This window comes from Tachypleus tridentatus, chromosome 6 (genome assembly GCF_004210375.1).
Source record: "Tachypleus tridentatus isolate NWPU-2018 chromosome 6, ASM421037v1, whole genome shotgun sequence".
NCBI lineage: Eukaryota > Metazoa > Arthropoda > Merostomata > Xiphosura > Limulidae > Tachypleus > Tachypleus tridentatus.
In genome coordinates, this window is record NC_134830.1 from 43,009,824 (window position 1) to 43,022,384 (window position 12,561).

Below are 12,561 nucleotides of genomic sequence, written 5' to 3' on the forward strand. Positions count from 1 at the left end.
GAACAAATTTCGTAAATGTGGTGATATGAATTTTTTCATTTATGATATTTTACGAAACAGAAAGCTACTTACAACAATTAACGGAAATAATTTTTTTTTCATCGCACGTAGATGCAAACTTTAATTATTGATTCATGTCTACTGAAGAAAGCCAAAAGTGATTTCTGAGAATGCCTTGTTTTATAGTATTTCTTGGAGTTTCTTTTATAAATATTCTTGGCATAACCGTTTTACATTATGCAACGGTAAAATAACTTTCATGATGACGTCTAACAATTTAGATGTTACGATAACAACTAAGTCATGGTTCAGACGTTACGACATTGCATGTTATGTAATTGTGTACTTGCAAAATATGTTAAAAGCAAATATCTCAACTAGTTTCATGAAACATATTATCCAATAGAATGATGAGTAACAATAATTGTTTTGGTACTAATAATTTCCAGAAGTGAATTAACAAAGAGAATATATATATATACTGGAACTTTCTGGTGATTCGGTTGAGAAAGATTTTTAAAGCTGTGTTGAATAGGCAAAATTTATTAACTCTTGATGACGAGAAACTCACTTGAAGTAAAAAATGTAAATCAGGACGACTAGTATGGCTATTAACACTTTTACTATTAAAGCAGAGAACAACGTTTCGTCCTTCTTAGGACATTTTTAGGTCGAAACGTTGTTCTCTGCTTTGTTTGTAAAAGTGCTAATACCCGTACCAGCCGTCCTGAGATATAAAATTTATTAATTGTATCTGGAAGATTTACGTCTTAATGTATGAAATGATTTAGCTGTAGTTAAATATAGTCTATACAGCACAATGGACTTATTGCTGACAGCCACCAGCAGAAAATTTTACATTCTAAATAAATAAATCTAATCTTCTTATTTACCGAACAATGTAACTCAAAATTTGCAGTCGCGTTGTACTCTAGTAAATTGGTTAGACTAGAAAATGGCAGCACTGAATGGTACACATTGAACTATACAAAAATGTGCTGAACAGATTGTGCACACACATAGCATCACGACGTACTAAGATACTTTGGCAAACACTACAGCTGATAGAACACAATATGTTTAAAAGAACAATCGTTTACTTTTGCAAATTCATTACAAGTCACAATTTTTGCGTGGATATTGCAGAAACACAAATATAGAACAACAGCTATTATTTTCAGCAGCAAAAATTTAAACAATGAAAAAATATATATATATATATAAATTAGGAACATTTTATATAAACTCTCTTAATACACAATGCTGTAATAATGTTACTGATATTCATATCATGACTGCCTAGTTGTTGCTTTTTATTCAAGAGTGCAAAGACACATTAAAAATAATAACCCTCACGTCTATCAAACAGAAACACAATGGATAAAACCTTATACGTTCATAATATAAGATAATATACACAAAAGGAAAATTAACTTGCTTGTTCGTCAGTTTTTGTAAATGACAATAAAATGTAGGCCCGGTAAAAAAATAACCCAAGAGTCGGCGGTGGGTGGTGATGACTAGCTATCTTCCCTCTAGTCTTACACTACTAAATTAGGGACGGTTAGCGCAAATAGCTCTCGAGTAGCTTTGCGCGAAATTCAAAAACAAACAAACAGTAAAGTGAATTCAAATAAAATAATAGTAATAAATAAATAATATTTACAAATAGCAAATTAAAATTGATAAGGCCGTGTTATTAATTTTTACCCGAAAATATAATTTATAAAATATTAAATAAAAAGATAATGAATACAATTAACCATTTGATGTGATTCAGACAGCAGATGTTCGCGAAAATTATGTGTGTGGCGCCTAAATTACTAATATATCTGTAGCATACTAGGGCTGTCTGTTAGGTTCCACGTTTTTCTTCGTTCCAAATTTTCAAGTTTAAGTACTTTAAAGAACCTATTAGTTAAATAAAGAAAAACGTGGAACCTAACAAAACCTGCTCACAGTGATACACATCAGATTAACTTCATTTCTAAGCTCAAATTATTTGGAAAAATATATGAAAATTGTGTTGTTGTTGATTTTTTAAAGAAACAATCTCTGATTAAAGATAGCTTTTTGCTAGTAAGGTAATCTAGACATCATATGAGTGGATTTAATGATCATGTAAATAAAAGACAGAAACATCACTTTAAAGAAAAATATACATTAATGAAGGTATACGTTTTGCAAAAAATAAATAAATAAAAACAAACATCTGAGCTTGTTTTTTTTTTAATTTTGCACAAAGCTACTCGAGAGCTATTAGTGCTAGCCGTCCCTAATTTAATAGTGTAATACTAAAGGGAAGGCAGCTAGTCATCACCACCCACCGCCAACTCTTGGGCTACTCTTTTACCAATGAATAGTGGGATTGACTGTTACATTATAACGCCCCCACAGCTGAAAGGGCGAGCATGTTTGGCGCGACGGGATGCGCACCCGCGACCCTCAGCTTATGAGTCGCACGCCTCAACAAGCTTGGCCATGCCGGGCCTGGATCAAGGTTGTTATGTTGAAGGTATATTCGCTCACTATTATGTGTCCATCAGTTATACATTCTGGAATATCGACTTAAAGATATACTAAAATTCGTCTTTCTCAGGACCTTGTCTCCTAATGCACGAGACCTGGCATAGCCAGGTAGTTAAGGTACTCGACTCGTAATTTGAGGGTCGCGGGTTCGAATCCCTGTCACACCAAACAAGCTCACCCATTCAGCCGTGGGAGCGTTATAACGTGACGATCAGTCCCACTATTCGTTGGTAAAAGAGTAGCCCAAGAGTTAGCGGTGGGTGGTGATGAGTAGCTGCCTTCCCTCTAGTCTTACACTGCTAAATTATGGACGGCTAGCGCAGATAGCCCGCGTGTAGCTTTGCGCGAAATTCAAAACAAACCAAACCTAATGCACAAGGCATGTCTACGACTTACACACTTAAAAACCGGGTTTCGATAGCAATGGTGAGCAGAGCATAGTAAGTCCATTGAGTAGCTGTGTGCTTAGTTCCAAATAATCAGTCAATCAAAACCTAATGTATGAAGTATTAAGTTCTCCGTAGTGTATCTGTTAACTCACAACGCATTGTTCAAACGTAATACAAATAAATAAATAAAATAACATTTTTTTACCAGTTTCAGGTGAGAACTGGTAGATTTCCACTCCTGATACTGTCCCATTCTTAATCTTTTAATTCTTGGTATTTTTGAAACTGACACCAAACCTAATTCAGGAACATCAACAAATGACACCCACTTTAAGCACAAAACTGTTCTTAAGCAGTAGGTCTGAGACCTCAATGACGGTCATTAAAAATACTGATTTAAACACATATTCGTTTAAAACAATTAAGGCTAGTAATCTATTAAATGCCATCATGTGGTGTTTCTTTTCAACTAGTGCTTATGTTGTAAAGCTAATTCTGACAACCATAAAATGAAATATGCAATTAAACATGATTTCTCTAGTTATAAACATGAATTTTATTTATTTATTTATTTATTTTTTAATTTCGCACAAAGCTACTCGTGGGCTATCTGTGCTAGCCGTCCCTAATTTAGCAGTGTAAGACTAAAGGGAAGGCAGCTAGTCATCACCACTCTCCGCCAACTCTTGGGCGACTTTTTTACCAACGAATAGTGGGATTGATCGTACCATTATAACACCCCACGGCTGGGAGGGTGAGCATTTTGGCGCGACGAGGATGCGAACCCGCGACTCTCAGATTATGAGTCGCACGCCTTAACACGCTTGGCCCAACATCTGAGCAATTACAGCTCAGAAAAGAGTTAGAGAAGTATAATTATTTGAAAAGTTTAAACGTCTCGTCTTCAAAAATAAAATAAAATAAAATAAAAACTCAAATTCAAAATATTAAACATTTACTCAATAAAATTGAGATTATTGTATTTTATTGATTGTTAAAAACAACAACAAAAGAGTCCTCGTATTAACATCATTGGTCTGTCAAAGAAGGAAATATTAATAAATCTATTTAACATATTATATAGCGGTATTTCGCAAGAGTTGACCTTCGTGTGACAAGTGTTGGAAGTGGAGGTGATGGGAAAAGTTAATTTGGGTAACACGGTACAAGTGGTTGTATGGTTTATTTCGTTATTCTTTTACAGTAGTTTTAACACGTTATTTAGGTAGCTTAAACTTGCACATTTTTGTGTGTTTTTTATAATTATTTGTTTGTGTTGAAAAGGTAGTGTCTTAAGATCGATATTTTTCCTTAAGCTGTTGTTAATAATATCAAACTTTTCTTATAGTTTTGGGCATAAAAAGGGCCAAATTCGGAGATGCCGGACTGTTGTTAGGACTAACATTTTAATACAACAGCAATAGGAAGGAACAACGAAGAGATTAAATTCACTTTTTCACATTTTTATGAAGACAAATTTAGAAGTTACTGAAAATTTGCAAACTTAAATATTGTGGTATGATCAAAAGTGCAGTACAAATACATTAAATTTAAAATGACTAAATCACGGACATTGAAATTTGTGTACAGAAAGTAAGAAAAGCTCAATTTTTAAACTTAAAGGCTTAAAAATTAAGTTTGTCGTTTCAAAGTTCTAATTTCTGATGTTGGGTAGGATTGTATAATGTGCTGCTACTAGTACCAATTACATATTACTATTACTGGTATTAATAATAGTACTATTATAGTATCTGTACCATTACTGTATTAGTATTGCCTTTATATTGTACCTGCTGGGTATGAAAAATTACTACAAGTTACTGTTATTTATTAATATTTAGGCATTAGTAAATCATTGGATTTTTAACAAATTTCAGCTTTCATGATAATTTTCAAATTATTTCATTATTATTTATATTCATAACTAATTATTGATAATCACTTGTCTTTTAGTACAATTTACTGTTTCTTGGGTGCATATCAAATAGTATCCTTCTGTTTGTTTCATTTTTAATATTTCTGTTTATTTAAACTGACCTATGGGTTTCTCAGTTGGTGAAATGTTGTTATAAACTAATAGTTTTTTTTGTCCTGCATAAACTTTATATACACAATTTTCTTTTTACAGCTTGATTTAACTATATCGGAATGGAACGTCTGGCTTCTGCATGTGATAATTTTGGTCTTGATCTATATCGAATCTGCTGGAATAAAAACAAAGATGGCAACATTTTTTTCTCACCATTTAGTATTTCTGCAGCACTGGCAATGATTCTAGAAGGAGCTAAGGGTGACACAGCTGAACAACTGTGGCATACTTTATACATAGCAGGGATGAAGGAACCAGATGTCGAGAAGGAATACAGAGCTTATCTCAATTTGATCAAGTCTCCTGGACCCAACATCATCCTAGATATAGCAAACAACATATTCGTACAGAAGGATTATCATATTCACCCAGAATTTAAAGAAGTATTGCAGAAATATTACAGTGCTTATGCTGAAGAAGTTGATTTTGGAGCTCACCACGAAGAAGTCCGACAAGAAATTAATAAGTGGGTAGCAGGAGCAACAGAAGAAAAGATAAAAGAGCTCTTTTCACCTGGTGTTATTGGCTCAGTAACACACATGGTTGTTGCTAATGCAGCATACCTGAAAGGAAACTGGGGTTTTGTCTTTGATCCCAAGGAGACAAAAAAGGTACCTTTTCACCTCTCTGAAACTGAAACTGTCGATGTTGATATGATGTATAAGAAGGGGGAGTTTAGATATTCTATATGTCCTGAACTAAAATGCACTGCATTGGAACTACCTTACATAGGAGATAAGCTTGCCATGGTAATCCTACTGCCAAATGAGGTTGATGGTTTGTTGTACTTGGAAGAGGAGATATCAGTGTTGTCCTTGGGCATGATCTTTGGACGCATGATGAACGAAGAGGAAGTGTGTGTCTCTTTGCCAAAGTTTAAGCTGGAAGAAAGTTTATCTTTAGCTGAAATGGCTAAAGAAATGGGAGCTAAAGATCTTTTCAGTAAGAATGCTGACCTTTCTGGAATCAGTGATAAGGATGATCTTCATGTTGATGCCATGATCCATAAAGCGTATTTTGAAATTGCAGAAGGTGGACAGGAACCAGCTGGAAAACCATTACCCATGTTCCGTTACACACCAGAAATTGATTTTGTTGTTAATAGACCATTCATATTTCTGATCCGTGATCTGAAATATGGAATTGTCTTATTTTTGGGAAGTATCAAAAAGCCTTTTTAATTCATTAAATTTTCTCTATAAAATTTTTGTGCCACTTCAGCAAAGATTCATGTTTTTTCTATTAATGATATTTGCAGTATTACCTTTTTTTACTTGTATATCTATTCCTTACATTATGTCTGCTGTCTGATTTTGTTTTAGTGATATTAAGCACAGTTTTTATTGGTTGAAAAAATATGCATGTCTATACACATCTTAGTGAAATATTTTTATAAATAATATGAAAAAAGGAATGATTTAAGACCCATATCTTTGGTAGTTTTCACTTGCAAAGTTCTGTATTGTTTAGATGTCATAAAAATGCATTGGCCTGTATAATTATTAAAGATTTATAAGTTGTAGAATTTTAAAATTATAAACTTATTTCATTTGGATCAAGTAGTAGTTTTTTCCTGTGTATGGTAAAGATTTTATACATGGAAAAGTTGCCAAAAAGAAGTTAGTGTAAGGTGAAACTTTGTTTAAATTCATAAGTATAAATAAATTTAAAATGATTTCCTACCTGAGGTATCAGATGTATTACCAAATTTTAGTTAATAAAGATATGGATAAAGGTTTTTTTAAAAATAGAGTTAGAAATTGTTAATAAGTCCATAATATAACTAATACAGTAGTTTTTGATGTCTTAATAAAGACTGGAGGTTTTTATTGGTGTTTCTCAAAATTCATCTACTAGAACTGTTGAATTTCGGGTGAGTTCTGATTCATCTTAATAGAATTATATTGTTACAGTTTTAATGAAGAATTAAAACTAGCATAAGATTGTGCCTCATAATTAAAGTATTAATCTTGAGTAACCTGTTCATGTATAGTGTGAATTTCTTAATATCAAGTTGAAAAATGCATGTATAGATACAAGATTCATTTACAGAAAATTTAGTTTTGCTACAATATATTTTTTTCATAAAAGGATCATAGATATAAAGTGAAAGAAACATTCCTTGTGACAAGTTAGTGTTGAAGAGATTAGTAAACAGATGTTTGTTCAGGAATATTTGGAAAATACAAGAGACTTGAACATTTCATATAACAAAGTTTAGTTCAAGTTTTGATGGCCATTTTAATGGGACCACTAAAATATATACATGTGGAAGTGCCTGTGGATTATTCTGATTCCAATATACTTTATAAATATTAATATAATAGTAAAATATTTTTTTAAACATAGTTTATCTCTAAAAGACAGCTTGATATGTAATTTGGAAATTTTTGCTGTTAACTGTGACTGAATGATGCCCAAAATACTTTACTTTTTATGCTGCTCTTGATTTTTATCATTTGTGGTAGTTATGTATTGACATCAAAGTTATTGTTTGGATGATATCATAACCAGGAATTAGTTCTTTTGTATCTTGTCTATTTTTATAGTTTGTATGCATTTGTCTTTTTCAAATAAATGTATTGAACCAGGTGTATTTTTACTTCCATAATTCTTCATCTAAGAGTAGTAATTCGTAAATGTATAATACAAAATATATATTATATTCTGATTACAATTTCACAACTCGTTTATGTAACTCAACACTCGAGAGAAATTGGTCTGAAATGTTTGCAGAAATGCAAGAGAAATAAATGGATATAATTTTTGCACAGTATATTAATTTCCTTTTAATGAAAACTTGAGTATAGTTGAATATTGGTTATGTACTTTAATGAGTTGTTTAACACAGAGTTGTGAATATCTTGAACATTTCTAAAATAAATATGAACCAGTGTACTGAACTATTTCTCTGATACCTGAAAAGATTGTTTTAAAATAACTATCTATTGAAAAGTAAATTTATATATAACATGTATCTGTGACTACAATTAAAATGCAGTAGCTAATTTTTCAGCTGCTTAAACAGCAACTTGTGACAAACGTAGGGCTCAGATAAATTGATATATTATGGTCAGAAAATACATATAATGTCCCTATATTCAAGGAGGGAATGAACTTCAGTGTTAAGTATGAAATATGTACCAGTCAGTTTGAGTAGAAAGCAGAAATAAATGAATTGATTATCATTTTTCAATTTTTTTCAGCTGTTCAGGTCTGATATTATGAAAAATAAAGTGATTAATATGCATGACCTGTCATTTTTGATGGAAGAAATAGTTGAAATACTGAATGGGAGTGTGTGTGTACAACTAGAAATTAAAATTGACGCTTGGTAATTTCTTTTTAAAAACATTGTTAAATGACCATTGGAAAGAGAGACCAAAGTTTCTAATTTGTTGATCTGTTTCCACTGTAAAATGATTGTAATATCTCAACATATAATTCTGATGAGTTATTTATAAAGCAGGCAGTAGGCATGTGCAGAACTTTAACCAAAAAATAATGCACTAGCACAACAGTTGGAAAGGGGGAACTGAAATGTGAAATATATACAAAAAATCAATTTAACAATAGATACATTTTCTTGTAAGCATAAAATCATGGATATAAATAAAATCAGGACAAGAGTATTTATTTTGTGAATGAATGATACAAAAGCAAAAGTTCTTGGCTAAAAATGCATTCAAATGGACAAACTATAGTTGCTAGAATTATTCTGCATATCATTTATTTTTTTGAAGCATAACTAGATATCACAATTGAAAAAAAAACTATTTCTCAACTATTCTGCCACCATCTTTCCTAAATTTGACTTGGACAACTTAGATATGTCCATGTTGTACTTTTAGTTATTCAGCCATCCTTACAGAGATGGAAAGTCTGTGTAGATTGTATGACTCTGAGTGAACAATGTAGGTGCAACGTTGACACAAGTAGTTGATGTAATGTTTGGGTATAGACTCAAAAGGTTGTGACTGTCAATAATAATGGTAGCTCTTCTTACAACTAGATCACTTTGCATGTTGAAATACTTACTTTACTCTGCACATCAGTGGTAATTTTTATTTCTTACTCAAATTCCCATTTCTTAATACCGTAAGAAACTTTTTATACACATCTTTGCAGTAAAACATAATGGTCTCACACGTTTTTACTTTTCTGTATACATGGCATCTGAAAATTCTTGAACATTGTGGTAGTAATATCTTTAAAAACTTAATCTTTGAACATTTTCTACATATTTTTAACATCAGTGTACATTTCTTCACATAAAAGTATCCTTAGTATTTGGGATATTCCTCACAGCCTTCTGCAAGTCTGTGTTGATATTTTTCTTTCCACATCTCAATTATTTGTGTGAATTTTTTTTTTTATCTACAGCCATTTTTAAATGTTGGTTTTTTTCTGAACACTGAATGTTGTGAATTATAGTTAAATTCATTAGGATTTGAGTGATGATACTTGGACCTTTTGGATAAATAATTAAGTTGACTTCATTGTTGCCTAGTATACTGAATTTATACACTTTAAATTATTATTTTTTATTATTAAAATTATACTGTTGGCTTACTTGATGAACTTAGGAGTATTAATCTAAATCTACTAAGTTATACAAGTTAGGTATAATTTTTACCATACTGTGGTAGGTTTTATTTGGACATCAGTGTAAACAAGTGAAACTTGCAGTGTTGGTTAAAATATTTAATATATCTTAAATTTAATTTTCTGTTCATTATTTTACTATAATGATTATTTTGCATAGTTAGCCTGGTACATATATTTAGGAGAAACTGAGCCTCCTGGGCTGGTTAAACCTTGCAAGATATTATTGGGTCAATGGCTGAAAGTATTTATAACAGTGAGTGTACCTAACTGATGAAACAATGCATTCTAAACATATGAGTGATATAGTTTGAACACTATTTAATTTGCTGTATTCAGTGTTGGGTATATAGATTTTAGTTGTGAAGTATGTAAGTAGTTTATTTTGTTAAATTAATATTTATGATAAAGAAGAAACTAAGTTAATCAACACAATAATAAAAACTTTAGATTTATATATAACAGGCTTCAATACTGCAGTTAGTGGACATTTTCTTTATTTTTTGTTATTATCGCATACAACATATTTCCATTGTCTACTTATTTTTTAATTTCTGTTCCGTTATAATTTTGTAGCAATTTGCAGTTATGCTTGTGTTATAACATTTTTTTGTTAACTGCCACTTGCAAGTTAAACTTTAGTCAGTTATGCTGATGACAACTAAGTAGGTAACACTGACATCCAAGTGGTTCAAGATGTGTTTTGCAAACAATGAATTGAACATGGGCAGCAAAGGAGAAGATTGATACACAGGTTTAAAACACACAATAATAACAATTTTTATTCATCTTTATTTACAAATGATTCTTGAGTTTCAGAGTAAAGAAACAACTGCATTATGCAAAGAACAAAATAACTGAGTCTATACCAACAAAGAAAAACTTTGCTATTACACTTTCCCACAATCATGTATTAACTAAATTCAGTGACAATTTACACTATACATTTTAAAGGGGAAATTCACCACAGCTTGTATAAACCTCTGTATCATGTATTGTCTTGGGTATGATACATACTAGAGGAAAACAATAACACATAATCACAGGCAAATACGTATTAGCTCTTTGAAGTAGTTGTTGTGATGCATAACCCTAGCCAGAAGCAAAGATTAATGTAAACTTGCAACCATCTACATTTTACTCAAAAGAATAACTAAATGCAGAAAACGTAACATTTTTATAATCTACATTAGCATATCTGGATAGAGATATATAAATATTCCCTAATTTATAGAAAGGTGGGAAAATGCAAGTTTGAAGCTGCTACATGACTGTCTGCAAAATTGTCTTGATTTTATGCCAAAGTGTATCACTTAAAATTGAGCATACTAAGTTACAGACTACTCTCAAACCCAAGTTATGTAATCTTCATTTGTATTTTAATTTTACATATTTCAAACTGTTTTACAGATGCATAGCTAACATTTTAAAGTTTTATGTAAAATATAAATTTTTGCTTCGTGTTTCTGTTTTTTGAAATAACCCATAATGCCTAGGAATTTCACTGATGTTTGAATAATGTTACACTTAATATTTCTTAATATGGTATTATCCACTTCAATCACCATATGATAACCTACAATGATACATGGTAGTAAATCATTCATATATTTTGACACTGAAAATAGTCCCTGGTACTTGAGCCCTGTGTTAAAAAGTATAATTTCAATTTTGCTAAAATAAAGTTCATTATACAGCTTACTCCAGACATGATTTGGGCAAGTGATAATCTTTCATTTAATCACACAGTTTCTCTATTTTGTAAGGTACAATTTCCAAGTATTTGGGTACAATTTTGGATATAGCAAATCCTTATAGCAAGCAAACTATTTTGAAAAGATTAATTTTCTTAAAGCTGTATAGATATTTCAAGATTTTTTTTTCACAAGTTTAAAGGCTTAGTGATTAAAGTTGTATGCTCTTCTGCCTTCTAGAATTAAAGGCTTAGTGATTAAAGTTGTATGCTAGTTTGCCTTCTAGAATTCCTTATTGCATTGTACATTTATCATTAAACTAGTGGCCAAAATCCTTGATTTTTTTATTTTAATGAAGGTGCTTGGTTACTAGTCAGTTAGACCTTACCAGTAATGAGGTTACATGTAAGTTGCAAATTCCATAGTACAAGATCATACTAAATTTCTCTTTACCTTCAGAAAATTATTTTGAAATAGTTTGTGAAAAAAAGATTGTAAAACAATACTAGAGAATGTCATTATTATAAAGTTATCTGTGGATTCATGTTCCCATTATTAAACATCTTGCCCTTTCAGACATTGGGGCATTATAATGTGACAGTAAAGTCCACTATTCATTGGTAAAATAAGAGTAGTGAAGACCAGTCACTGGGTGATGTTGACTAGTTACATTCCCTCTAGTTTATCATTGCTAAATCAGGGACAGCCCTCGAGTAGCTTTGTATGAAATCCAAACAAATGAATCCAAATGTTCAAACTGTTGTTAGAGAAAGTATTAAGGAATATCTTGCCAAATTTCATATTTCTTTTGACTTTTTCCTCATTATACATAAACCATCTTCCTAGTTTTTATTAAGATGACTAACTTTTAATATTTGGTGTGTCTTATCATTAATTGTTAATACTTCTAGTTGTACATTATTCATATTATCTTGTTTCTTATAACTGCTCTTATTATGTGAGTGCTTCTGTTAAGGCTATCTGAATCTTTTTTTTTTTACCACTCATGACTACCAACAGTAAAATATAGTTAAATTTTAAAACTTATTATTAATGTAGCACAGTTTTTCTCCTTTGTCTTTCATTTGACATTTCCAGCTTATATCAAGTTATATATTATCAGATACACACTCACATTTTGGCCCCCCATGGCATAATGATATGTCTGTAGACTTCCAATGCTAAAAACATCTTTCTAAAAAAAACTATTTTTATGAGATGAAAATACACAACTCTCACAGATAGTATCATTAAA

General features: G+C 31.2%; 1 protein-coding gene across 8 annotated transcripts; it reads left to right on the forward strand.

Moving 5' to 3' along the window:
- The first annotated feature begins 3,957 nt into the window (after window positions 1-3,957).
- On the forward strand, window positions 3,958-7,601 carry LOC143252341 (ipis-1-like). 8 transcript variants are annotated; one of them, XM_076504324.1, is made up of 3 exons: window positions 4,035-4,073; window positions 4,267-4,434; window positions 5,047-7,601. In XM_076504324.1, the coding sequence occupies exon 3, from the start codon at window positions 5,067-5,069 to the stop codon at window positions 6,186-6,188; it is 1,122 nt and encodes a 373-aa protein (XP_076360439.1). In that variant the 5' UTR covers window positions 4,035-4,073; window positions 4,267-4,434; window positions 5,047-5,066; the 3' UTR covers window positions 6,189-7,601. The 8 variants fall into 8 exon arrangements, with proteins under 8 accessions (XP_076360435.1, XP_076360441.1, XP_076360442.1 ...); XM_076504323.1 differs by having other exon boundaries at window positions 4,062-4,093; XM_076504325.1 differs by lacking the exon at window positions 4,035-4,073 and adding an exon at window positions 4,079-4,093 and having other exon boundaries at window positions 4,267-4,511.
- Window positions 7,602-12,561: the final 4,960 nt, after the last annotated feature.